The sequence below is a fragment of the Argopecten irradians genome, chromosome 9, assembly GCF_041381155.1.
Source record: "Argopecten irradians isolate NY chromosome 9, Ai_NY, whole genome shotgun sequence".
In the NCBI taxonomy this organism is placed as follows: domain Eukaryota; kingdom Metazoa; phylum Mollusca; class Bivalvia; order Pectinida; family Pectinidae; genus Argopecten; species Argopecten irradians.
Genome location: NC_091142.1, coordinates 3190125 through 3216485, shown reverse-complemented (window position 1 = coordinate 3216485; position 26361 = coordinate 3190125). Strand labels below are relative to the sequence as shown.

The following is a 26361-nucleotide window of genomic DNA, read 5'->3' as shown; positions in this document are numbered from 1 at the left end:
TCAATAATTTCTAATAGCTCCAGTTTCTTGTCTGATGATAAGGTGTCAACATTTGAATAGAAGATTTTGATGTATTGCCTGTTGATTCTGATGGAAGTGTCATGATTTGGTAAGGTATTAAAATAGTTAAAACCTGAATCCTATGTTCTATCCACTACAGGTGATGTAGGTTGTTCTGGTGAGGGACTACACGATAGACGTGAATCAGAGTAGATTATGGTAGAGTCTTCGTTGTTTGTGTCATCCATAATGGTGTTGTAGTGGTATGCACTGTTATTCTGCATGCTTGATGCACTTTCATTTATTATTGGACTCAATGGAAGTTGCATCTGTTGTTTTACTTTTTGCTGGGTTTCCCTAGGTCGTTGCCGTTCCATATTTGGACTGGTGATACTCTGTGGATTTGCCCGTGGGACATTTCTGTTTGAGACTTGGGGAGTTCGGCCAGGATTTTTGGCAGACATTTTCAGCGAACTTGAGTCGGAGCATTCCCCAAATATCAGGTTACTACTGAATGCCCTGCCAAAATTTTCTACGTGAGGAACGATATGGCCCGAGTCGGAGCATTCCCCAAACTGCGGGTTACATCTCGTCCCACATAAAGCTGATTCTGTTGTATCTTCTTTTACTGTAATTTGGTCACCCTGGTTTTGTAATGCTTTTTTATCCTTTCTTTCCCTCCTTTGTTCTTGTGTTAAGTCCCGAGTTAAGATTACACGGATCAGATTTTCTGGTACAGATTCTTTTATTTGACGTGCCTTCTCAAGCAGTGATTTTCTCTGTCTTTTGTGTTCTAGGACAGCAACAAGTGGTCTGTTTGGTCTGTACAGCTCATATCTAGCTAGTTATGGTCCATGTACACTTCATATCCAGCTATTAATAGTCTATGTACAGTTCATATCTAGCTAGTAATGGTCCATGTACACTTCAATTTCAACTAAGTATCACCTTCAGCACCTTTTCCATATTTGCTAGCCATGGGTACGCTACTTTCCCTGAATCCCCCAAAGTGGAAGTTCTAGCACTGCGGCGCCACCTGCTGGATCACCGCAGTTTTATTCATTCCATTTGCATAAGAGGCAACTAATGATAAATTTCGTATCATTGATCAACCAATTGAGAAAATGACAGATCACTTTGACAAATATGTTGCATGTGAATATTCAAAATGCTCAAGATTAGCATATATGTGAGATAGTTGTTTCCTAGTTCTACGACAAAGTTTAATTGTCCATGTTTCAGTGTGTGATTTTTAATCGATATCTATCTTTGCTAATTAATCTAAATTTGTGAAGCATACAGAAACGACATACGCATTCCTGTATGGAGAACAATTTATCCATGCAATTGATTAAGCTGATCTAAAACATTTGAATAATAATAGACTAGATAAAACATATTTATAAACCTTCTTGACTTCGCTGGAAGTTGCTGTTGACAGAAATGTATATCATCAATTTGGTTCAGCTTTGTTAACATATTAAAATGCCTTTTCATGAATCGGCTGTAACTAGTAGAATTTCAAACAGAAAAAATCCAATGTTTACGAAGTGAGATTAGCAAAGGATTTCATTCAGAGTATCGTGCTGAATACACTAGTGTGGTGAAGTGGAATATGGTTCAGGTACAGATTCAATAAGTTGCTGTAATTCACCTTCCTGCTGTTACTAAAATTCGCGATTTCCATTTCAAAACAACATTGGTGGGTTTAGAAAATTGACCTAAGAGATTGATGTAGATGTTAATTTGCGGAGATAAAATTTCGCGAATTGACTTGGATCGCGAAATTTGTCTAAGTAAATTGCACACGAATGAAAGATGGTTGTCAGTGTAACTCTAACTTATTCTGATTGAGATCTAACTCAAGCCCACTAATGCGGTAACTTAACCCAATATTATGTAAGCATTGGTTCTCATATTTTTGACATGATTGATTTGGTTTTGAAGCATATCCAATGGTGCGCTCCATGATAAATATGCTAGAAGACCCATATTATATCTACATTTAAAGTAGTCATAAGCGAAAAATATCATTTGATGGAACAGCCTAAGATTTGGCGAGAAATACTGTGTGCCACCGGTATGTTGTCATGGAACAATAGCAGTAGATAAAAAAGTCATATCGATAAAACAGATATACAAAAAGATAAATAAAACACTTCAATCCATTTCAAATATTATCATTGGAATATATTTTCATATGTGAGCAATTTTTCAAGAATATTTTAACAATTTTGCAGTGATTCTTACACTTACATACACCCAGTGTTTTCGTGACCTCTTGAACTCTTGGTTATTGTTAGTATTGGTATGCCAGAGCCTAACTGACAATGTTAATATTGGAAAATAACACACATTGAGCTTAGTATCAACTTATATGTACTGTGAAGTGGCAATGTAAATATACTATAGTTCCGTTCAGAGATATATAAATCCCTGTATCCGATTTCATTTTAAGGCTTTAGACCTTGTTTAAACTAGATGTATGCCTAATGGAATTCATTTTTTTTTAAATTTTAACCCTTACCTCTTGTTCAGATATGTATATACCGCTGTATATTAGCTCATTACAATTATGGTTTTTCTCTGAGTACTCCGGCTTTGCTCCACCAACAGACCTGAAAGGTCCTTACTTGACCCTGGCTGTTAATAGGACGTTGAACTTATAAAACCCAAACAAGCCCATATTAGCTTTCCTTATGTATTGTTTCTGTATATTAACTTATGGGGCCGCAGTGGCCTAGTGGTTAACTTGATGTCTCAACATATTACCATTAGCCCTTCACCTCTGGGTCGCGAATTCGAATCCTATGTAGGTAGGTTGCCAGGTTCTGGGCGCTGGTCGGTGGTTTTCTCCGTGTTGTGACATTTGCTTTGTAAACATCTTAGATGAAATGCCAAAGGTGTGTTGAGGTGAGGTGAACGATACAAACAAGCCTACTCAGCATGGTCAACGTTTTATTCTGCACTCAGGGTTTACACATGGAGGTCCAAGGGAAGTAATTTTAGTGTACTAAATTATAGGTAGCACTACACCAAATGTATAAGATACTATTACACTCCTGGTACTCCGGCTTTCCTCCGCCAACAAACCTGGTACGTATTTACTTGACCCTGACTATTAATAAGACATTTAACTAATAAAGCAGACCATACCCATATTAGCTTATTTTACGTCATTTTGTATTTCTGACCCTTACCAATTGTCCAGATTTGTATTGACCCCTGTATACTAGCTCATTTAACTCCTTGCTGTATTTTTAACCCTACCTCTTGTCCTAATAACGTCTTTTTGTGTTTTAACCCTTACTACTTATTAAGAACTGTTTTTATTTCAGGTTGTGGACCGTGGACCGACTGGGACAGTTGCTCAGTTACATGTGGGTTAGGCAAAACATCCCGATTTCGTGATTGTTTCTCAAACATAACTACTGAGACCGCCAGCTGTGGGTCATCTTCATGTCCTGGTATGTACCGACACCTGTACACTATCTCCATGTCCAGGTATGTACTGACCATTGTACACTATCTCCATGTCCAGGTATGTACTGACACCTGTACACTATCTCCATGTCCAGGTATGTACCGACAACTGTACGCTATATCCTTGCCAGGTATGTACCAACGCTTGTGCATAATCTCAAATGTCCAGGTATGTACCGACAACTGTACACTATTTCAATGTCCAGCTATGTACCAATCCCTGTACACTATCTCTATTCACGGGTATGTACGGACACTTGTACAATTCATCCATGTCCAGGTATGTACTGACACCTGTACACTATCTCCATGTCCAGGTATGTACTGACACCTGTACACTCACTATCTCCATGTCCAGGTATGTACTGACACCTGTACGCTATCTCCATGTCCAGGTATGTTCTGACACCTGTATACTATCTCCATGTCCAGGTATGTACCGACACCTGTACACTATCTCCATGTCCAGGTATGTACTGACACCTGTACACTATCTCCATGTCTAGGTATGTACCAACACCTGTACACTATCTCCATGTCCAGGTATGTACCAACATCTGTACACTATCTCCATGTCCAGGTATGTACCAACACCTGTACACTATCTCCATGTCCAGGTATGTACTGATACCTGCAGACTATCTCCATGGCCAGGTATGTACTGACACCTGTACACTATCTTCATGTCCAGGTATGTACTGACACCTGTACACTATCTCCATGTCCAGGTATGTACTGACACCTGTACACTATCTCTATGTCCAGGTATGTACTGACACCTGTACAATATCTCCATGTCCAGGTATGTACCAACACCTGTATACTATCTCCATGTCCAGGTATGTACTGACACCTGTATACTATCTCCATGTCCAGGTATGTACTGACACCTGTACACTATCTCCATGTCCAGGTATGTACTGACACCTGTACACTATCTCCATGTCCAGGTATGTACTGACACCTGTACACTATCTCATGTCCAGTATTACTGAACTGTCCAGGTATGTACTGACACCTGTACATATCTCCATGTCCAGGTATGTACACACCTGTACACTATCTCCATGTCCAGTGTATGTACTGATACACACTGTACTATCTCCATGTCCATGTCCAGGTATGTACTGACACCTGTACACTATCTCCATGTCCAGGTATGTACTGACACTTGTACACTATCTCCATGTCCAGGTATGTACTGACACCTGTATACTATCTCCATGTCCAGGTATGTACTGACACCTGTACACTATCTCCATGTCCATATATGTACTGACACCTGTACACTATCTCTATGTCCAGGTATGTACTGATACCTGTACACTGTCACTATCTCCATGTCCAGGTATGTACTGACAACTGTACACTATCTCCATGTCCAGGTATGTACTGACACTTGTACACTATCTCCATGTCCAGGTATGTACTGACAATTGTACACTATATCCATGTCCAGGTATGTACTGACACCTGTACACTATCTTCATGTCCAGGTATGTACTGACACCTGTATACTATCTCCATGTCCAGGTATGTACTGACAACTGTACACTATCTCCATGTCCAGGTATGTACTGACACTTGTACACTATCTTCATGTCCAGGTATGTACTGACACCTGTATACTATCTCCATGTCCAGGTATGTACTGACACCTGTACACTATCTCCATGTCCATATATGTACTGACACCTGTACACTATCTCTATGTCCAGGTATGTACTGATACCTGTACACTGTCACTATCTCCATGTCCAGGTATGTACTGACAACTGTACACTATCTCCATGTCCAGGTATGTACTGACACTTGTACACTATCTCCATGTCCAGGTATGTACTGACAATTGTACACTATATCCATGCCCAGGTATGTACTGACACCTGTACACTATCTTCATGTCCAGGTATGTACTGACACTTGTACACTATCTCCATGTCCAGGTATGTACTGACAACTGTACACTATCTCCATGTCCAGGTATGTACTGACACTTGTACACTATCTCCATGTCCAGGTATGTACTGACACCTGTACACTATCTCCATGTCCAGGTATGTACTTACACATGTACGCTAGATAAATGTCTCCATGTACAAGTTGGTAACCAGTTGTTCAAAAGGTGATTACGCTAATCACAGTTTAATGACAATTTCTAATCACGATAAAAATGTTTGGTTATATGAATTTCCTAACAATTCAGAAACTCGTTGAGTTTAGTGAAGATATTACCACAAATTTTGGACAATTTTGTAAATGGGAAATGAAAATTTCACTAATCACGTGTTTAAGCTAATTATGCTTTAAACAAGCAGTCCCTGTACGCTGTATATATATAGATTTAATAAGTCTCATGTACACAGGTATGGTACTGACTCTGGTATACTATCCGGTATAATGCTAAAACGATATGTTTATAAAGTTGGACACGTTATCTAAAATCTAGTTTGAAATGTACAGTGTCGTATTTCAAACATCATGCAATATTCTGTGAAATGAGAAATCGCCGTTTTACACGTTTTTGTCCAGCACATTCTCAGTTGAACGACTGTCGATGTTCAGTGACAATATATCAAGGTATTTCAATACGTCATGTAAATAACAATACCGGTTCCATTAGCAGAAGAGCTCTCACGCAGTGTTCAATATTTATAACAATTTCAGAGTGACATACATGTATAAGGGGTTCTTTTGTTGAAAATATATGTGGTATTTTTTAAATTTATTGTCAGTCCTTTTTGATCACCATAGTTCCGCACAAATGAAAATAAAAACCAAACTGTATAGATATACTATGAAGTTTATCTATCACACAACAGCATTGTGCAGCAGTGTGTTCAACCATGTGTTTTTCTCTCTTGCAGTTGTTTCCAATTGTACACCGTGGGGTACCTGGACCCAATGCTCAAAAACCTGCGGCCATGGAATAATGTCGCGGATACGTTCGTGCCGAGACCATCATGAATTCGAAACGAGTAGATGTTCCCCGCCTCCATGTCCAGGTAAGTAGAGCTTTCTGTTACAATTTTCATAGAATTTTTATCTATGCTATTCCCAGTTCACCTCTATTTCATTACCTGCATATTTCATTTGTCCTCTAAATGTAGTTACAAGGTTTGATAATCAGACTGTGGAAACCATATAAATGGACAGACAAATATGTATGACGCCTTATCAACATCAATTATAACGTAGACTTGATGCATTATAAAGTCTTGTTTTTATGGCTTATGTTTTTTAAGATCGAAACATAAATGACTTGCTTCTTTATTTGGGAAATGTGAAATTATATTTTAGACCACAACTTGGCTTCATGGTCTGACTATATATGTACGCATTTCACTGCATTTTAGATGTAAATATAATGATTTTTGGAAGTACTGTCAAAAATATTTTTTAATTCTTTTTGTACTTTTAAAGTTAAAGTGAACAGTCGGGCAAGGGAAGTTAAAGTTTGTAAAAAATGTATCCGGCATAATTTCTTATGGAATAGAAAAATAAAATCCCCGTCGAAACCTCTCTGCATGCGAAGAAATTAATTTATAGTTTAGGAATCCTAAAATGTCCTCCCGACTGAGTATGTCCGTGGTTACATTTCCACGCAGCCTCGCTTTCAAAGAGTTATTTCAATGGTCAGAACTTGGCAACGTACGTTTTAATATGTGAGAACATTTGGAAGGCCAATGAACGCACTTAGACTGGTTTTCTTTGCCCGACTATTCACTTTAACATGTATGCATTGTAAGTATTGTAATTCTCAAATTCCATTAAATTTTGGCGATGAATAACATATTAAAAACTATTTTTGATCCGTGAGTATGAAAAAATACGGCACATATAACTTTAAACGCTACAACTTAGCATCCTGTCGTGTTTGTACCAATTGTATATGCTCCTCAGGCCAAAGAAGGTCCAAACACTTTTTTTTTTTTTTTTTTTTTTTTTTCTTTTCACTCAGAGCAGCAGAGAATCAACTAACCACCAGCTAACAGCAAATTTTCTTTTTTTTTTAAAAACTGAATAATTTTATCTATTCTACTTCAACACATACACCTACACAATATACAATATACATTTTTAACTAATGCATACAGTACACACTTATATACTTTATATACATACATAAATAATTCATACATACATACATACATACATACATACATACATACATACATACATACATACATACATACATACATACATACATACATACATACATACATACATACATACATACATACATACATACATACATACATACATACATACATACATACATACATACATACATACATACATACATACATACATACATACATACATACATACATACATACATACACACATACATACATGCCGCACACACACACACACACACACACACACACACACACACACACACACACACACACACACATATATATATATATACATACATACATACATACATACATACATACATGCATACATGCATACATACATACATAGTCCGTACATACACCCTCACATACACTCACCCTCACATACATACATACATACATACATACATACATACATACATACATACATACATACATACATACATACAAATGCATATTACATATTGATATAATTTGCATAGCTGATACCGTGTTTTATTCTCATTTTCTCATCACGGTGATTACTTTTCTTTTGATTTTTAATACTCTATATCACATATCAATGACAATGTTGTATTACATATTTTCTAAAATTACCCTGCCTGAAGCATGCCTGTTATATATAGTTACAGACCAAACATCTGACATAATATTATCTAATATGATATAATATTTAATTTGAGGTGTTTACGAGTTACGTCAAACTGAAATGTGTTAATTTATTTCACAATTTCCTTTAGCATGCATGCCTGCTAAAAACAAGAGTCCACTGCACATAGTGCATATAGCAGGCTACACATGACATAATTATACAAAGTTTATTACAAAATTTTCCTTAAGATGCAGGCCTGTTAACAAAAGTCCACTGCACATAGTGCATGTAGCAGGCTACACTTGTGACATACTTATTCAAATATCCATTACTAGGGTATACTATCACAAATTTGGGAAACAATATCAATAGTTACTACTGTTTTCTGTTTAGAATTGCAAAAAAGCCAGAACTCATTTTTAAGTTGCTTCCTCAATTGTATTTTTGTAATTTCTGTGTTTGGAAGTCTGTTATTGTGTTTAATGTCATTTCTGCATTTCCATATTGTCCACTTCATGATACAAATAAAAGTGTTTATTAATAAAGCAAGTCTACTTTTACCAGGATAACCAAGAATAACAATTTCTTCTTTATCTAGTGTTCCTGAAATATATTCAGGTACAACGTTTTTCATTATGGTATCCATATAATCCAAAATAAGTTTCGTATAAGCACAACTGAAGAATAAATGTTGTATATATTCGTTTTCGACTTTGCAGAAATGACATTTTCCATCTGAGTTACCGAATTTCATTATCTTCTTTTCTGTATATATAAGTTGGTGGATACATTTCCATTGAAATTCTTTAATCTTAAGACATGTTAATATATTAAAACAATTTAACCAGATATCTTTCCATTGAAATTGTATTTGATAAAGGTTCTCCCATTTCATTTCAACATCGGGTCTATTATTCCCGTTAAGTTTCATGCTTACTGATTTGATTTTTAAATTTTTATATTCGATTATTTTATTATATCGATCAATGATATTCAATTCAGAATCCACAAAAATATTAGATTTTTCCTCATTTAAGATATCTTCCTCGCGTAATATTCGTTTATATTTCATTGGTATTGCAGACTTCAATCTTGATAACTCTGAAATGCAGTTTCTTTTATCTCTTAGTTTCCCATAAATATCTTGATCACTTTTTAACTGTTTCTGTGTGGAATCCCATACATCACCTATCGTATGTATTCCACTGCTTGAAAAGGAGTTAAAGAAAAGTGGTTTTCTATTAAAGACAATCATATGATTGCCAAATAATTCTCGATTCAAAAGTTCCTGAATGTTTCTTGCATCATTAACTCTTAAAAGTGTTGACCATGCTGATAACAAGTTTTTGTAAAATTTAGAAATACGACTAAAGTTTAGCGAATTAGTGTCTGAGCATTTACACAGAAAGAAATTGCTTCCAAACTTACTGTCTAATGATTGCAGCCAGTACTGACCAATTGCATTCCATGAAGTAATGGGAGTTTTAATGATTTTATATAACAATTTTATTTGTTTACTCAATGTGAAAAAACTAACATCCATAACATCCATGCCTCCAATACACTTTGGAGAACGCATCACCTTTCTAGGAACCATATCCTTCCCATTCCACAAAAAATTCCAAATTAGTGTGTTTAATTCCTTCAAATATTTATCAGGTATTCCACGAGCGTCTAATTCGTGGCCAATCTTAGATATAATAAGTGAATTAATAATAACATTTTTACCGAAGATAGACAGGTTTCTCGCTTTCCAAACGTGCATACAACTATTAATCTTATTTATTTTGTCTCTCCATATTGCGTCGTTATCTATTTCATGCCCATGGTGAATACCTAGTGTTTTGATGTTCGCTCGTGTCCAATTGATTGCTGTAAATCTAGGTAGATTATTTTTCCATCTTCCAAGATATATTCCAGTAGTTTTTTGTAGATTTACTTTTGAGCCTGATGCTTTTTCATAATGTCCTAAAATTTTAAACGATTCCGTAATTGACTTTTCATCTCTAAGAAACAATTGCGTATCATCAGCAAACATGTTAATTTTTGTTTCAATTTGACCTGGAAGTTTTAAGCCGTTTATACTATTGCTTTTGCGAATTGAACATGCCAAAGGTTCTGCTTGAATAATGTACAAAATTGGTGCGATTGGACAGCCCTGCCTTGCAGATCTTGAAATGCCAAAATATTCCGAGATAAAACCATTTGTCTTAATACATGTCTACGCATCCACTAACAACATTTGTACCCAACCCCGTAAATTTATTCCAAAATTAAACCGCTCGAGACATTTGTCTATCCATCCCCATTCAACCCTATCGAAAGCTTTTTGTTGATCTAGAAAGATAACAGACCCCTCTTCATTCTCTAAATCAGTATATTCAAATACATCCTGTATCAATCTATTCGCGTCGGCAATGTTTCTTCCAGGAACGAAACCTTTTTGATCCGGATGTATGATATCTGGAAGAACTTTCTTTATTCTGTTGGCCAATGTTTTTGCAATTATCTTATAGTCAACGTTTAGCATCGTCCAAGAAGGTCCAAACACTTTATAAATTGGTGTATTTTGTTTGAGCACGAGGTAACTAATACCTGATACGATTACTTTAGTCGATTTTCGATTATTTAATGTTTCAAAGATCAGTCTTTCAGTGTCTTATTGATAAAAATATACTTAAAAAATATACCATTGTAGTTGCTGAAATAGCGCGTATGAAATAAAGATTGACAGGATTTGAGAATAGGTAGGACAATTTCTTTCAAAAATACGTAGTGATGCGTTTTAAAGATGAAAGGGTCACCTAATCTTTAAAACATCTGTTAAGTTGAACATGCTAGAGTGTATTGGGAGACTCCTCCAGTTGATACTACTGACGCTTAAAAATCATATCAAACTGATAACGGACGAACCATTCATACCACTTCCATTTCCTTAACGTTGAGAAAAAACAACAGAAATCAGTCTTTTAGTAGAATAAAATTTATTTTGTACTGCTCCTAACATATACTGTAAATCGACTTTCTTTCTCGGTTTTTAAATTTTGCGATGTTCATTTCAAAACAACGTTTGAGATGAAAAACATTCGCGGATTTTCAAAAATAATTGGGAATTCCTATCATTGTAAGTGATCCACAATGTAGATAACAATTCGAGATTAACTTCGCGAAATAACTTGAGTCACGAAATTCGCGAAAATATATCGTTCGCGGAAAAAAGTTAGTTTACAGAAGTTAAAATACTTAACTCCAAACAAAATGTTAGCTATTGCCAAGGATTATGTCGCATGTCGATTTTGAAAAAAATAATAATGTTTACGTTTTGTTTAAATCGCCCGTTTTCTGATATACAAGAGAGAAAACACGTTGAATAATCTGTCCGATCCTATATCTCTTCCTCCTCCCATTGTCTCCTCAAGTCCCTGTCTTTATATCTCTTCCTCCTCCCCATTCTCCCAAGTCCTGTCTTTATATCTCTTCCTCCTCCCCATTCTCCCAAGTCCTGTCTTTATATCTCTTCCTCCTCCCCATTCTCCCAAGTCCTGTCTTTTATATCTCTTCCTCCTCCCCATTCTCCCAAGTCCTGTCTTTATATCTCTTCCTCCTCCCCATTCTCCCAAGTCCTGTCTTATATCTCTTCCTCCTCCCCATTCTCCCAAGTCCTGTCTGTATATCTCTTCATCCCCATTCTCCCAAGTCCTGTCTTTATATCCTCTCTCTTCCTCCTCCCCATTCTCCCAAGTCCTGTCTTTATATCTCTTCCTCCTCCCCATTCTCCCAAGTCCTGTCTTTATATCTCTTCCTCCTCCCCATTCTCCCAAGTCCTGTCTTTATATCTCTTCCTCCTCCCCATTCTCCCAAGTCCTGTCTGTATATCTCTTCCTCCTCCCCATTCTCCCAAGTCCTGTCTGTATATCTCTTCCTCCTCCCCATTCTCCCCAGTCCTGTCTTTATATCTCTTCCTCCTCCCCATTCTCCCAGTCCTGTCTGTATATCTCTTCCTCCTCCCCATTCTCCCAAGTCCTGTCTTTATATCTCTTCCTCCTCCCCATTCTCCCAAGTCCTGTCTTTATATCTCTTCCTCCTCCCCATTCTCCCAAGTCCTGTCTTATATCTCTTCCTCCTCCCCATCCCCAGTCCTGTCTGTATATCTCTTCCTCCTCCCCATTCTCCCAAGTCCTGTCTTTATATCTCTTCCTCCTCCCCATTCTCCCAAGTCCTGTCTGTATATCTCTTCCTCCTCCCCATTCTCCCAAGTCCTGTCTTTATATCTCTTCCTCCTCCCCATTCTCCCAAGTCCTGTCTTTATATCTCTTCCTCCTCCCCATTCTCCCCCAGTCCTGTCCCTGTCTTTATATCTCTTCCTCCTCCCCATTCTCCCAAGTCCTGTCTTTATATCTCTTCCTCCTCCCCATTCTCCCAAGTCCTGTCTTTATATCTCTTCCTCCTCCCCATTCTCCCAAGTCCTGTCTTTATATCTCTTCCTCCTCCCCATTCTCCCAAGTCCTGTCTGTATATCTCTTCCTCCTCCCCATTCTCCCAAGTCCTGTCTTTATATCTCTTCCTCCTCCCCATTCTCCCAAGTCCTGTCTTTATATCTCTTCCTCCTCCCCATTCTCCCAAGTCCTGTCTTTATATCTCTTCCTCCTCCCCATTCTCCCAAGTCCTGTCTTTATATCTCTTCCTCCTCCCCATTCTCCCAAGTCCTGTCTTTATATCTCTTCCTCCTCCCCATTCTCCCAAGTCCTGTCTTTATATCTCTTCCTCCTCCCCATTCTCCCAAGTCCTGTCTTATATCTCTTCCTCCTCCCCATTCTCCCAAGTCCTGTCTTATATCTCTTCCTCCTCCCCATTCTCCCAAGTCCTGTCTTATATCTCTTCCTCCTCCCCATTCTCCCAAGTCCTGTCTTTATATCTCTTCCTCCTCCCCATTCTCCCAAGTCCTGTCTGTATATCTCTTCCTCCTCCCCATTCTCCCAAGTCCTGTCTTTATATCTCTTCCTCCTCCCCATTCTCCCTCCCCATTCTCCAAGTCCTGTCTTTATATCTCTTCCTCCTCCCCATTCTCCCAAGTCCTGTCTTTATATCTCTTCCTCCTCCCCATTCTCCCAAGTCCTGTCTGTATATCTCTTCCTCCTCCCCATTCTCCCAAGTCCTGTCTGTATATCTCTTCCTCCTCCCCATTCTCCCAAGTCCTGTCTTTATATCTCTTCCTCCTCCCATCTCTCTGCCCATTCTCCATCCTGTCTTATATCTCTTCCTCCTCCCCATTCTCCCAAGTCCTGTCTGTATATCTCTTCCTCCTCCCCATTCTCCCAAGTCCTGTCTTTATATCTCTTCCTCCTCCCCATTCTCCCAAGTCCTGTCTTTATATCTCTTCCTCCTCCCCATTCTCCCAAGTCCTGTCTTTATATCTCTTCCTCCTCCCCATTCTCCCAAGTCCTGTCTTTATATCTCTTCCTCCTCCCCATTCTCCCAAGTCCTGTCTTTATATCTCTTCCTCCTCCCCATTCTCCCAAGTCCTGTCTTTATATCTCTTCCTCCTCCCCATTCTCCCAAGTCCTGTCTTTATATCTCTTCCTCCTCCCATTCTCCCAAGTCCTCCCTCCCTCCCATTCTCCAAGTCCTGTCTTATATCTCTTCCTCCTCCCCATTCTCCCAAGTCCTGTCTGTATATCTCTTCCTCCTCCCCATTCTCCCAAGTCCTGTCTTATATCTCTTCCTCCTCCCCATTCTCCCAAGTCCTGTCTTTATATCTCTTCCTCCTCCCCATTCTCCCAAGTCCTGTCTTTATATCTCTTCCTCCTCCCCATTCTCCCAAGTCCTGTCTTATATCTCTTCCTCCTCCCCATTCTCCCAAGTCCTGTCTTTATATCTCTTCCTCCTCCCCATTCTCCCAAGTCCTGTCTTTATATCTCTCTCCTCCTCCCCATTCTCCCAAGTCCTGTCTTTATATCTCTTCCTCCTCCCCATTCTCCCAAGTCCTGTCTGTATATCTCTTCCTCCTCCCCATTCTCCCAAGTCCTGTCTTTATATCTCTTCCTCCTCCCCATTCTCCCAAGTCCTGTCTTTATATCTCTTCCTCCTCCCCATTCTCCCAAGTCCTGTCTTTATATCTCTTCCTCCTCCCCATTCTCCCAAGTCCTGTCTTTATATCTCTTCCTCCTCCCCATTCTCCCAAGTCCTGTCTTTATATCTCTTCCTCCTCCCCATTCTCCCAAGTCCTGTCTTTATATCTCTTCCTCCTCCCCATTCTCCCAAGTCCTGTCTTTATATCTCTTCCTCCTCCCCATTCTCCCAAGTCCTGTCTTTATATCTCTTCCTCCTCCCCATTCTCCCAAGTCCTGTCTGTATATCTCTTCCTCCTCCCCATTCTCCCAAGTCCTGTCTTTATATCTCTTCCTCCTCCCCATTCTCCCAAGTCCTGTCTGTATATCTCTCTTCCTCCTCCCCATTCTCCCAAGTCCTGTCTGTATATCTCTTCCTCCTCCCCATTCTCCCAAGTCCTGTCTGTATATCTCTTCCTCCTCCCCATTCTCCCAAGTCCTGTCTGTATATCTCTTCCTCCTCCCCATTCTCCCAAGTCCTGTCTGTATATCTCTTCCTCCTCCCCATTCTCCCAAGTCCTGTCTTTATATCTTCCTCCTCCCCATTCTCCCAAGTCCTGTCTTTATATCTCTTCCTCCTCCCCATTCTCCCAAGTCCTGTCTGTATATCTCTTCCTCCTCCCCATTCTCCCAAGTCCTGTCTTTATATCTCTTCCTCCTCCCCATTCTCCCAAGTCCTGTCTGTATATCTCTTCCTCCTCCCCATTCTCCCAAGTCCTGTCTTTATATCTCTTCCTCCTCCCCATTCTCCCAAGTCCTGTCTTTATATCTCTTCCTCCTCCCCATTCTCCCAAGTCCTGTCTGTATATCTCTTCCTCCTCCCCATTCTCCCAAGTCCTGTCTTTATATCTCTTCCTCCTCCCCATTCTCCCAAGTCCTGTCTGTATATCTCTTCCTCCTCCCCATTCTCCCAGTCCTGTCTTATATCTCTTCCTCCTCCCATTCTCCCAAGTCCTGTCTTTATATCTCTTCCTCCTCCCCATTCTCCCAAGTCCTGTCTTTATATCTCTTCCTCCTCCCCATTCTCCCAAGTCCTGTCTTTATATCTCTTCCTCCTCCCCATTCTCCCAAGTCCTGTCTGTATATCTCTTCCTCCTCCCCATTCTCCCAAGTCCTGTCTGTATATCTCTTCCTCCTCCCCATTCTCCCAAGTCCTGTCTTTATATCTCTTCCTCCTCCCCATTCTCCCAAGTCCTGTCTTTATATCTCTTCCTCCTCCCCATTCTCCCAAGTCCTGTCTTTATATCTCTTCCTCCTCCCCATTCTCCCAAGTCCTGTCTGTATATCTCTTCCTCCTCCCCATTCTCCCAAGTCCTGTCTTTATATCTCTTCCTCCTCCCCATTCTCCCAAGTCCTGTCTTTATATCTCTTCCTCCTCCCCATTCTCCCAAGTCCTGTCTTTATATCTCTTCCTCCTCCCCATTCTCCCAAGTCCTGTCTTTATATCTCTTCCTCCTCCCCATTCTCCCAAGTCCTGTCTTTATATCTCTTCCTCCCCCCATTCTCCCAAGTCCTGTCTGTATATCTCTTCCTCCTCCCCATTCTCCCAAGTCCTGTCTTATATCTCTTCCTCCTCCCCATTCTCCCAAGTCCTGTCTTTATATCTCTTCCTCCTCCCCATTCTCCCAAGTCCTGTCTTTATATCTCTTCCTCCTCCCCATTCTCCCAAGTCCTGTCTTTATATCTCTTCCTCCTCCCCATTCTCCCAAGTCCTGTCTTTATATCTCTTCCTCCTCCCCATTCTCCCAAGTCCTGTCTTTATATCTCTTCCTCCTCCCCATTCTCCCAAGTCCTGTCTGTATATCTCTTCCTCCTCCCCATTCTCCCAAGTCCTGTCTGTATATCTCTTCCTCCTCCCCATTCTCCCAAGTCCTGTCTGTATATCTCTTCCTCCTCCCCATTCTCCCAAGTCCTGTCTTTATATCTCTTCCTCCTCCCCATTCTCCCAAGTCCTGTCTGTATATCTCTTCCTCCTCCCCATTCTCCCAAGTCCTGTCTTTATATCTCTTCCTCCTCCCCATTCTCCCAAGTCCTGTCTGTATATCTCTTCCTCCTCCCCATTCTCCCAAGTCCTGTCTTTATATCTCTTCCTCCTCCCCATTCTCCCAAGTCCTGTCTTTATATCTCTTCCTCCTCCCCATTCTCCCAAGTCCTGTCTGTATATCTCTTCCTCCTCCCCATTCTCCCAAGTCCTGTCTTTATATCTCTTCCTCCTCCCCATTCTCCCAAGTCCTGTCTTTATATCTCTTCCTCCTCCCCATTCTCCCAAGTCCTGTCTTTATATCTCTTCCTCCTCCCCATTCTCCCAAGTCCTGTCTTTATATCTCTTCCTCCTCCCCATTCTCCCAAGTCCTGTCTTTATATCTCTTCCTCCTCCCCATTCTCCCAAGTCCTGTCTGTTATATCTCTTCCTCCTCCCCATTCTCCCAAGTCCTGTCTTTATATCTCTTCCTCCTCCCCATTCTCCCAAGTCCTGTCTTTATATCTCTTCCTCCTCCCCATTCTCCCAAGTCCTGTCTTTATATCTCTTCCTCCTCCCCCATTCTCCCAAGTCCTGTCTGTATATCTCTTCCTCCTCCCCATTCTCCCAAGTCCTGTCTGTATATATCTCTTCCTCCTCCCCATTCTCCCAAGTCCTGTCTTTATATCTCTTCCTCCTCCCCATTCTCCCAAGTCCTGTCTTTATATCTCTTCCTCCTCCCCATTCTCCCAAGTCCTGTCTGTATATCTCTCTTCCTCCTCCCCATTCTCCCAAGTCCTGTCTTTATATCTCTTCCTCCTCCCCATTCTCCCAAGTCCTGTCTTTATATCTCTTCCTCCTCCCCATTCTCCCAAGTCCTGTCTTTATATCTCTTCCTCCTCCCCATTCTCCCAAGTCCTGTCTTTATATCTCTTCCTCCTCCCCATTCTCCCAAGTCCTGTCTGTATATCTCTTCCTCCTCCCCATTCTCCCCAGTCCTGTCTTTATATCTCTTCCTCCTCCCCATTCTCCCAAGTCCTGTCTTTATATCTCTTCCTCCTCCCCATTCTCCCAAGTCCTGTCTTTATATCTCTTCCTCCTCCCCATTCTCCCAAGTCCTGTCTGTATATCTCTTCCTCCTCCCCATTCTCCCATTCTCCAGTCCTGTCTGTATATCTCTTCCTCCTCCCCATTCTCCCAAGTCCTGTCTTATATCTCTTCCTCCTCCCATTCTCCCAAGTCCTGTCTTATATCTCTTCCTCCTCCCCATTCTCCCAAGTCCTGTCTTTATATCTCTTCCTCCTCCCCATTCTCCCAAGTCCTGTCTTTATATCTCTTCCTCCTCCCCATTCTCCCAAGTCCTGTCTTTATATCTCTTCCTCCTCCCCATTCTCCCAAGTCCTGTCTTTATATCTCTTCCTCCTCCCCATTCTCCCAAGTCCTGTCTTTATATCTCTTCCTCCTCCCCATTCTCCCAAGTCCTGTCTGTATATCTCTTCCTCCTCCCCATTCTCCCAAGTCCTGTCTTTATATCTCTTCCTCCTCCCCATTCTCCCAAGTCCTGTCTGTATATCTCTTCCTCCTCCCCATTCTCCCAAGTCCTGTCTTTATATCTCTTCCTCCTCCCCATTCTCCCAAGTCCTGTCTGTATATCTCTTCCTCCTCCCATTCTCCCAGTCCTGTCTTTATATCTCTTCCTCCTCCCCATTCTCCCAAGTCCTGTCTTTATATCTCTTCCTCCTCCCCATTCTCCCAAGTCCTGTCTTTATATCTCTTCCTCCTCCCCATTCTCCCAAGTCCTGTCTTTATATCTTCCTCCCCCATATCTCTGTCTTATATCCCTCCCCATTCTCCCAAGTCCTGTCTTTATATCTCTTCCTCCTCCCCATTCTCCCAAGTCCTGTCTTTATATCTCTTCCTCCTCCCCATTCTCCCAGTCCTGTCTTATATCTCTTCCTCCTCCCATTCCCAAGTCCTGTCTTTATATCTCTTCCTCCTCCCCATTCTCCCAAGTCCTGTCTTTATATCTCTTCCTCCTCCCCATTCTCCCAAGTCCTGTCTGTATATCTCTTCCTCCTCCCCATTCTCCCAAGTCCTGTCTGTATATCTCTTCCTCCTCCCCATTCTCCCAAGTCCTGTCTTTATATCTCTTCCTCCTCCCCATTCTCCCAAGTCCTGTCTTTATATCTCTTCCTCCTCCCCATTCTCCCAAGTCCTGTCTTTATATCTTCCTTCCTCCTCCCCATTCTCCCAAGTCCTGTCTTTATATCTCTTCCTCCTCCCCATTCTCCCAAGTCCTGTCTTTATATCTCTTCCTCCTCCCCATTCTCCCAGTCCTGTCTTTATATCTCTTCCTCCTCCCCATTCTCCCAAGTCCTGTCTTTATATCTCTTCCTCCTCCCCATTCTCCCAAGTCCTGTCTTTATATCTCTTCCTCCTCCCCATTCTCCCAAGTCCTGTCTGTATATCTCTTCCTCCTCCCCATTCTCCCAAGTCCTGTCTGTATATCTCTTCCTCCTCCCCATTCTCCCAAGTCCTGTCTTTATATCTCTTCCTCCTCCCCATTCTCCCAAGTCCTGTCTTTATATCTCTTCCTCCTCCCCATTCTCCCAAGTCCTGTCTTTATATCTCTTCCTCCTCCCCATTCTCCCAAGTCCTGTCTGTATATCTCTTCCTCCTCCCCATTCTCCCAAGTCCTGTCTTTATATCTCTTCCTCCTCCCCATTCTCCCAAGTCCTGTCTGTATATCTCTTCCTCCTCCCCATTCTCCCAAGTCCTGTCTTTATATCTTCTCCCAAGTCCTGTCTGTATATCTCTTCCTCCTCCCCATTCTCCCAAGTCCTGTCTTTATATCTCTTCCTCCTCCCCATTCTCCCAAGTCCTGTCTTTATATCTCTTCCTCCTCCCCATTCTCCCAAGTCCTGTCTTTATATCTCTTCCTCCTCCCCATTCTCCCAAGTCCTGTCTTTATATCTCTTCCTCCTCCCCATTCTCCCAAGTCCTGTCTTTATATCTCTTCCTCCTCCCTATTCTCCCAAGTCCTGTCTTTATATCTTCCTCCTCCCCATTCTCCCAAGTCCTGTCTTTATATCTCTTCCTCCTCCCCATTCTCCCAAGTCCTGTCTTTATATCTCTTCCTCCTCCCCATTCTCCCAAGTCCTGTCTTTATATCTCTTCCTCCTCCCCATTCTCCCAAGTCCTGTCTTTATATCTCTTCCTCCTCCCCATTCTCCCAAGTCCTGTCTTTATATCTCTTCCTCCTCCCCATTCTCCCAAGTCCTGTCTTTATATCTCTTCCTCCTCCCCATTCTCCCAAGTCCTGTCTTTATATCTCTTCCTCCTCCCCATTCTCCCAAGTCCTGTCTTTATATCTCTTCCTCCTCCCCATTCTCCCCCAAGTCCTGTCTTATATCTCTTCTCTCCTCCCCATTCTCCCAAGTCCTGTCTTTATATCTCTTCCTCCTCCCCATTCTCCCAAGTCCTGTCTTTATTATCTCTTCCTCCTCCCCATTCTCCCCAGTCCTGTCTTTATATCTCTTCCTCCTCCCCATTCTCCCAAGTCCTGTCTGTATATCTCTTCCTCCTCCCCATTCTCCCAAGTCCTGTCTTATATCTCTTCCTCCTCCCCATTCTCCCAAGTCCTGTCTTTATATCTCTTCCTCCTCCCATCTCCCAAGTCCTGTCTTATATCTCTTCTCCTCCCATTCTCCCAAGTCCTGTCTGTATATCTCTTCCTCCTCCCCATTCTCCCAAGTCCTGTCTGTATATCTCTTCCTCCTCCCCATTCTCCCAAGTCCTGTCTGTATATCTCTTCCTCCTCCCCATTCTCCCAAGTCCTGTCTTATATCTCTTCCTCCTCCCCATTCTCCCAAGTCCTGTCTTTATATCTCTTCCTCCTCCCCATTCTCCCAAGTCCTGTCTGTATATCTCTTCCTCCTCCCCATTCTCCCCTCCAAGTCCTGTCTTTATATCTCTTCCTCCTCCCCATTCTCCCAAGTCCTGTCTCCTGTATATCTCTTCCTCCTCCCCATTCTCCCAAGTCCTGTCTGTATATCTCTTCCTCCTCCCCATTCTCCCAAGTCCTGTCTGTATATCTCTTCCTCCTCCCCATTCTCCCCAGTCCTGTCTTTATATCTCTTCCTCCTCCCCATTCTCCCAAGTCCTGTCTGTATATCTCTTCCTCCTCCCCATTCTCCCAAGTCCTGTCTTTATATCTCTTCCTCCTCCCCATTCTCCCAAGTCCTGTTTGTATATCTCTTCCTCTTCCCCATTCTCCCAATCCTGTCTGTGTATCTCTTCCTCCGCCCCATTCTCCCAGTCCTGTCTTTATATCTCTTTATTATCCAATCTTCTCCAACATTTTTTTCTTTTCCCTTCATCTATTCTTCTATATTCCTTCTCTAATCTGCCTTTTTTCTTTTATTAAAAATAGGCAATGCTTTCTGTTCAAAACAACTTATTTGTGAATGTGTGGATGAATGTTTAGTACACTATCTATATTTTACATGTTTGATTGTTATATCTTATTGCTATGAAATGTCTTTCAAAATAAAAGAAATATATATATAAACTTGTGATTCCCCCATGTATCCTCTTCTACATGTATGTTGCTATTCGTATCACATTGAATGTTTCCACTTTACCACTTTTTTCACATACTTGTTATCCAATGTTTGACAAAAACACTTTTCAGGGGCAGATCGCCTAGAAAATTAAGCAATATTCTGTACATATGGTTAGAATTACTTCTTTTTCCTACATTTACTACTTCAAATAATTCGTATTCTACAGACATATGTCTATAAGAATCCAGTGTTATCCGAAAAATAACCGTTGATATTACTTCCTTGACCAATATATCATCATTTTGAAATAACACTTGATGCAATTATTTGCGAAATCTATGCTTTCGCGCTGGAAATATTGTGCGAAAATACGTGAAAATTTATGTCTCGCAAAATACGGTATAGTTTATACAGCTGTACATGTTTCTCTTCTTCTCTAGATGGATTTAAACGTATAATTTTATCTCCCTTATGGTATATATTACATAGTTGTATATCGCTTTCTCTACTTCTGTAGATGAATTTAGACGTAAACGGAAGCGATGTCGATGTCGACGAAGACAGGTCCCAGAGATTAAAAATCTGACCCAGGAGGAGTTAGCGACTGCCATGGAGGAAACAAAGAAAGAACTTACCGTCGATAAGAAGAAGACCGCGAGTAAGTTAACGTTAATTACAATATTGACATTTTATTTAACAGGGTTTTGAAGAAGGAAAGTCATTTTATTCACGTCATGCTTTTAAGTATTCATGCAGACATGATACTTGTTACTGCAAAAAAAATCATTTATTTGATTGTTGCGATTTATTCTTTTAAAGTTATCACAGAATAATTCATGATAATGATAATTCATCTGTATACAATAAAAATACAGTTATAATCAATCTCTAGGGGCCTACGTCATCACTTCATTGTAAGCGTAAATCGCTATACACTTATTACAGACATATTTTAGGAACATTGATGGGAATTGAAAGTAACTACGTTATAATCACGAATTCTTTGTAAACGTGCTCCTTATGAAAGTGTTGTATATTGAAAGGAATAACCAATAGAATATAAATAATTAAAACAAAAACCTAGATTACTAAAAAAAAGTCAATTATTATTTTTGACCAGTCGATATAACATTGTGGCATTAACATTCTATACAATGCATTCCAGACTGATTTTTACATATTTTGTAGAGGCCACCAGAAAGAAGATCTCTGCCCCGGATGACCGGAAGTCGTCAGCAGCAATGGCGGGTGTATTGGCGTCCATAATGTTCGCGATTCCAGCCCTCTTTATTGTGGGCGTGGATTTGATGAACATTCCCAAACGTCTGAATGAGATGAAAAGGAAGAAAAAAATAGCCCCAAGCCCGGGTTCGGACAAATAGAAGCAACGATCCGCAAAAAACATCTGGAAAAAAATTTGACACAAATCAGAACTATTGGATAAAAAAATATTATGGCAATCCCTGGCCATTTGAGCAATATTCTCAATATCTTTTGAGGTTATGAAGTCATAGACAAAAAAAGGACGGACATTCTTCATAGACTCGAATGTACAATGCATGTGTAATATAAGGTCTAGGTCAAGAAGTCTGTCGGTTTTAAGACAAAAATAAATTTCAAACAATGTGTGATTATTTAAGCAAAATTATAAGATATGGCATTGTGAATACTCTCAACCGGCAGACATATAATTCATCGTTAAATTGTCATTATACCACATTTGTCATCAATCGTCTTGAAACAAAAGAAAAAAGCCAGATTTCAACATCTCGGACATCGTAACGTCCTCCGATAAACACGCAGGGTAGCTTAAAAACCGCTGAATGTCAACACGTCAGCTTCAGAAAGTTGGACAGACAACAAACTCATTCATATACAAGTTTATATCTACATCTTCCATTCGTTCAATGTAGCCCATTAAAATCAAAAATGAATCGCATGACTGAAATCAACCCCGGGCCGTGAAGTGGCCAATTGTCGAAAACGTACCTTTGTGCAGGTGCACTTTGTATTAATGCGCGCTTGGTCCATCTACCACACGTGTCTAGTCCTTGGTGATAACAACGACTTACGGACAACCAGCGTCACGAAATTATGGGCTTGTTGGTAGGTGAACTTTCACGCCATGAAATTACATGGACAATGGACAGTTCGCCGTCCACTATTGTAAGACTTCAACAGAATTACCAACAAACTGGTTCCTTGAACTATACACAGCATCCCGGGAGGCAACGAGTGACATCCGCTTGACAAGACCGCTATATACGGGAAACCCATTCCGTGACTGCTTTCATACAGCTGCCTAAACGGCAAGAACAAGGAATGGCATCAATGGAAGACGGGTTTCCGTTTCTACAGTCATTTACCGTTTGCGTAGTGCCGGTTTAAACCCGCGCAGTCTGTTTCGTGCAATCGTGCTGACACCACGTCGACGTCAAAAGTGTCTGACGTGGACCAGGCGTCATCATCGATGGCTCATGAGACAATTGAGACATGTCCTGGTCACGAATGAGTCTCGCTTTCATCACCGTGATAGATGGTGGTAGCGTGACGACCGTAGAATCATCCAGCCGTCGATGTTCTTTACCAAGAAAATGCCCGTGCGCACTCATTGAGGTTGACAACAGACTTCCTCAACTGGCCCGTCTTCTACCCTGACCTCAGTCCGATTGAACATTTGTTGGACCAGTTTAGTCAAGCTGTGAAACGACGTGAACCACAGCCTCAGACGCGACACCAACTTGAAATTGCGCTTCAAGAAAACAGCAAGTCAGAATCCAGCGTTTGGTTTGTTCTATACCGCGAAGGTTGTTGAGCTTGTTTAGATGTAAATGGTGGTCACATCAGATACTGAAAGTGTGAAAATGAGTTTTGGGAGTAGTGTTGAAACGTTTGTTGTGTGCCCATTCACATGTGTTCTTCAGCTGACTTCTTGGTTGGATAAGGCTGTCGTAATGTGTAACTTTGTGATAAAATAATAAATAATCATATGAAAGATATACTACCTTTTCCAAAAAAATGTTTTTAAAACAACATTAACATAAGAAATGTATATTGTTGGCCTTAGATGAGGTTACAACACCAAATAAATACAAGATTACTTCCGTTATCCAATGGAAAGTAATTTCGTTCTGTTGCCGTCTGGCGTAGTGATAGTCAACTTACGCGGGATAATTAGGACGACGGCGGGAAACATGACGACTCGCGTTTTGAAATCAACATTTAATTATTTTAACTTTAAATTAACTTGTTCAGAAGGTGATGATAAATGTAATATTAACGGTAAGCCTATAACGTTTGCGGCTCTACAAAATAATCAATCTCGTTTTACATTTACATTTCAAATATTTAAAGCCATTTTGGAAAGGTAATAGGCATTTAACGGATGTTTTGTTGATCACAGTTACTTACGTTATCTCTAAGTGACTTAGATAGGAAAATCATAGTTTTGATAGGCCGTTGATATCTATTTTCCACTGCATACAGTTAGCGTTTCGTTTGTCATGTCATTTTTTTCGCTTTCCATTTTTGTATTATTCAGTTAATCGTGCGTTCTTCCATTGTTGTTTACATACAATGTAGTTTTGATTCCCCAGGTCCGTTGCGCCTACGTCGTACATCGTATGTTATCGATTGTTTGTCGTGTATCAGTTCGTCTATTTTCATATAATTGCATCTAGTCATAAACTACTTCACAGAGTTTCTCCATATCTGGACTCAGTTATTAAAACAGTCTTAGGCTTATTACAGTTAAACGACAATTTTCAAAACAAGATAAAATAATTTCTTGTTAAACAAACTTAACAAAACTTCTCTATGAACTTCTTGAATATTCCTATCTTTACCTACATGCTCACTTTAACAATTTATAATTGAATATTTTTTATAATTAGGAGATAAAGGTGATCACCTTTTGAACGACCGGGCCCTGATCTAAGACTTTCTTCTTTTAAGAAATATCGATATTGTTAATCATGAGTTTAAGATGCTCAACCGCCGACAGAAAACAAAGATACCCATCATTTGAACAACAATTAATGTTTAATCGTGAATATATATACACATGCAAATATATGTCTAATTATTACAAAAATAATACAAATGATTGATTTTGCTTTTGGTGCATGCGCAATCAGTGCTTCATTACATACAGGACATAGTGCCACAGATTTTTTCGGGGCACAATTAATTATTTTTAATATTTTAATATTGAAGTACAATTAAAAACTCAACCTTTTTAATAGTGGTATGGTGTAAAGTAAGTAAATTTTGTTACAGGTGAAAAAAAACATTCGTTTGTTCCTGTTTTTTATAGAGAAAAAATACCGTTTGTCAGCGGTGGAGCATCTTCAAGTGATTTAGGGTTTAAGTCCTCTGTATTGTTTGATTACTTAAAGGGGTTTGTATTGGTATATTTCACCATCTGTCACCATTTATCATGTAACTATTTAGTTCTATATGTGACGTAAATTCCCATTCTATCTGCATTATATTGTAGATAACAAAGCAAAATATATATATATATTTATTGTTATAAAACATTTTATATACAATTATTTCTCTCATACCTACACGTGTAATACTGGTTGGTCCAGGGCAGTACACGTATGTCGTCTGAAGCTGTATTGCATGGCTGCCCATACAATAAAGCCTCTTGACGTCACAGCGTCAACAAAATTACTATTTTTTCGTGCAATTTTATCATTTTTTTTTCATGATTCAAACAACAGCATTTGCGTTGAAAACAGCACGCAAATTTTCATGAATGGAAAATTGACTTGCAGTCGCGTTATTTTCGAATTTATTTCAAAATGGCGGAATATAAGAGTAGGAAAGTTGCAATAAAACGTCGAGGTATGAGAAAAAAACAAACTTTTTCTCACGTTGATATGAAGGGTAGGGATATTCTACTCTCGGCAAGCCTCGGGTTTTACAACATTGTGTGACCATTGGGTAGAATATCTATATCCTTCATATATACATATGAAAGAGTCTTATAATATTACTAGTTTTTTCTATCGAATAATACATTCTCAGTCATTTTTGTAGATAAATAAAGTTTCTATTAAAAATAAAGATGGTATGAGTTATATATCGTGACATATATTTTATACATTACTGTATAACTAGTGATTTTCGTGGTGACATAATTTCGCGTTTTGAAGCCTGCCGACTTTCATCTATGTAATAACTTCACCTGCAGTTGAAATATTTTCGGGGCGATTTAATTTTGCGTTTTCTTAATGCCTGTGAAATAGAAGAAATATCGCACGCTAAAATAACTTGATTTACAGTAGAACCTATTGAGACCTACTATTTAAAATAGGTATTAAATATCTATAGCAAGGATTTGTAAGTAAGAAGGATTTGTCACTGTCTCTTTACACTACTAAACACCACACGAGACGCCTAGGACTGGAAGTAAAAGCCAGTTTTCTCCACAATACTTGACTTGTCGGGTCAAACACCAATGTAAAGCTTAATAAATGTCACGATATCTAGTCCTTGGTTT

General features: G+C 40.0%; 1 protein-coding gene across 1 annotated transcript; it reads left to right on the top strand.

The window, feature by feature from the left end:
- The first annotated feature begins 6355 nt into the window (after positions 1 to 6355).
- On the top strand, positions 6356 to 25880 carry LOC138331102 (uncharacterized). The gene is made up of 3 exons (XM_069278559.1): positions 6356 to 6488; positions 21367 to 21507; positions 22038 to 25880. Exons 1-3 carry the CDS (start codon positions 6416 to 6418, stop codon positions 22229 to 22231), a joined length of 408 nt encoding a protein of 135 aa, XP_069134660.1. The 5' UTR covers positions 6356 to 6415; the 3' UTR covers positions 22232 to 25880.
- The last annotated feature ends 481 nt before the right edge of the window (positions 25881 to 26361 follow it).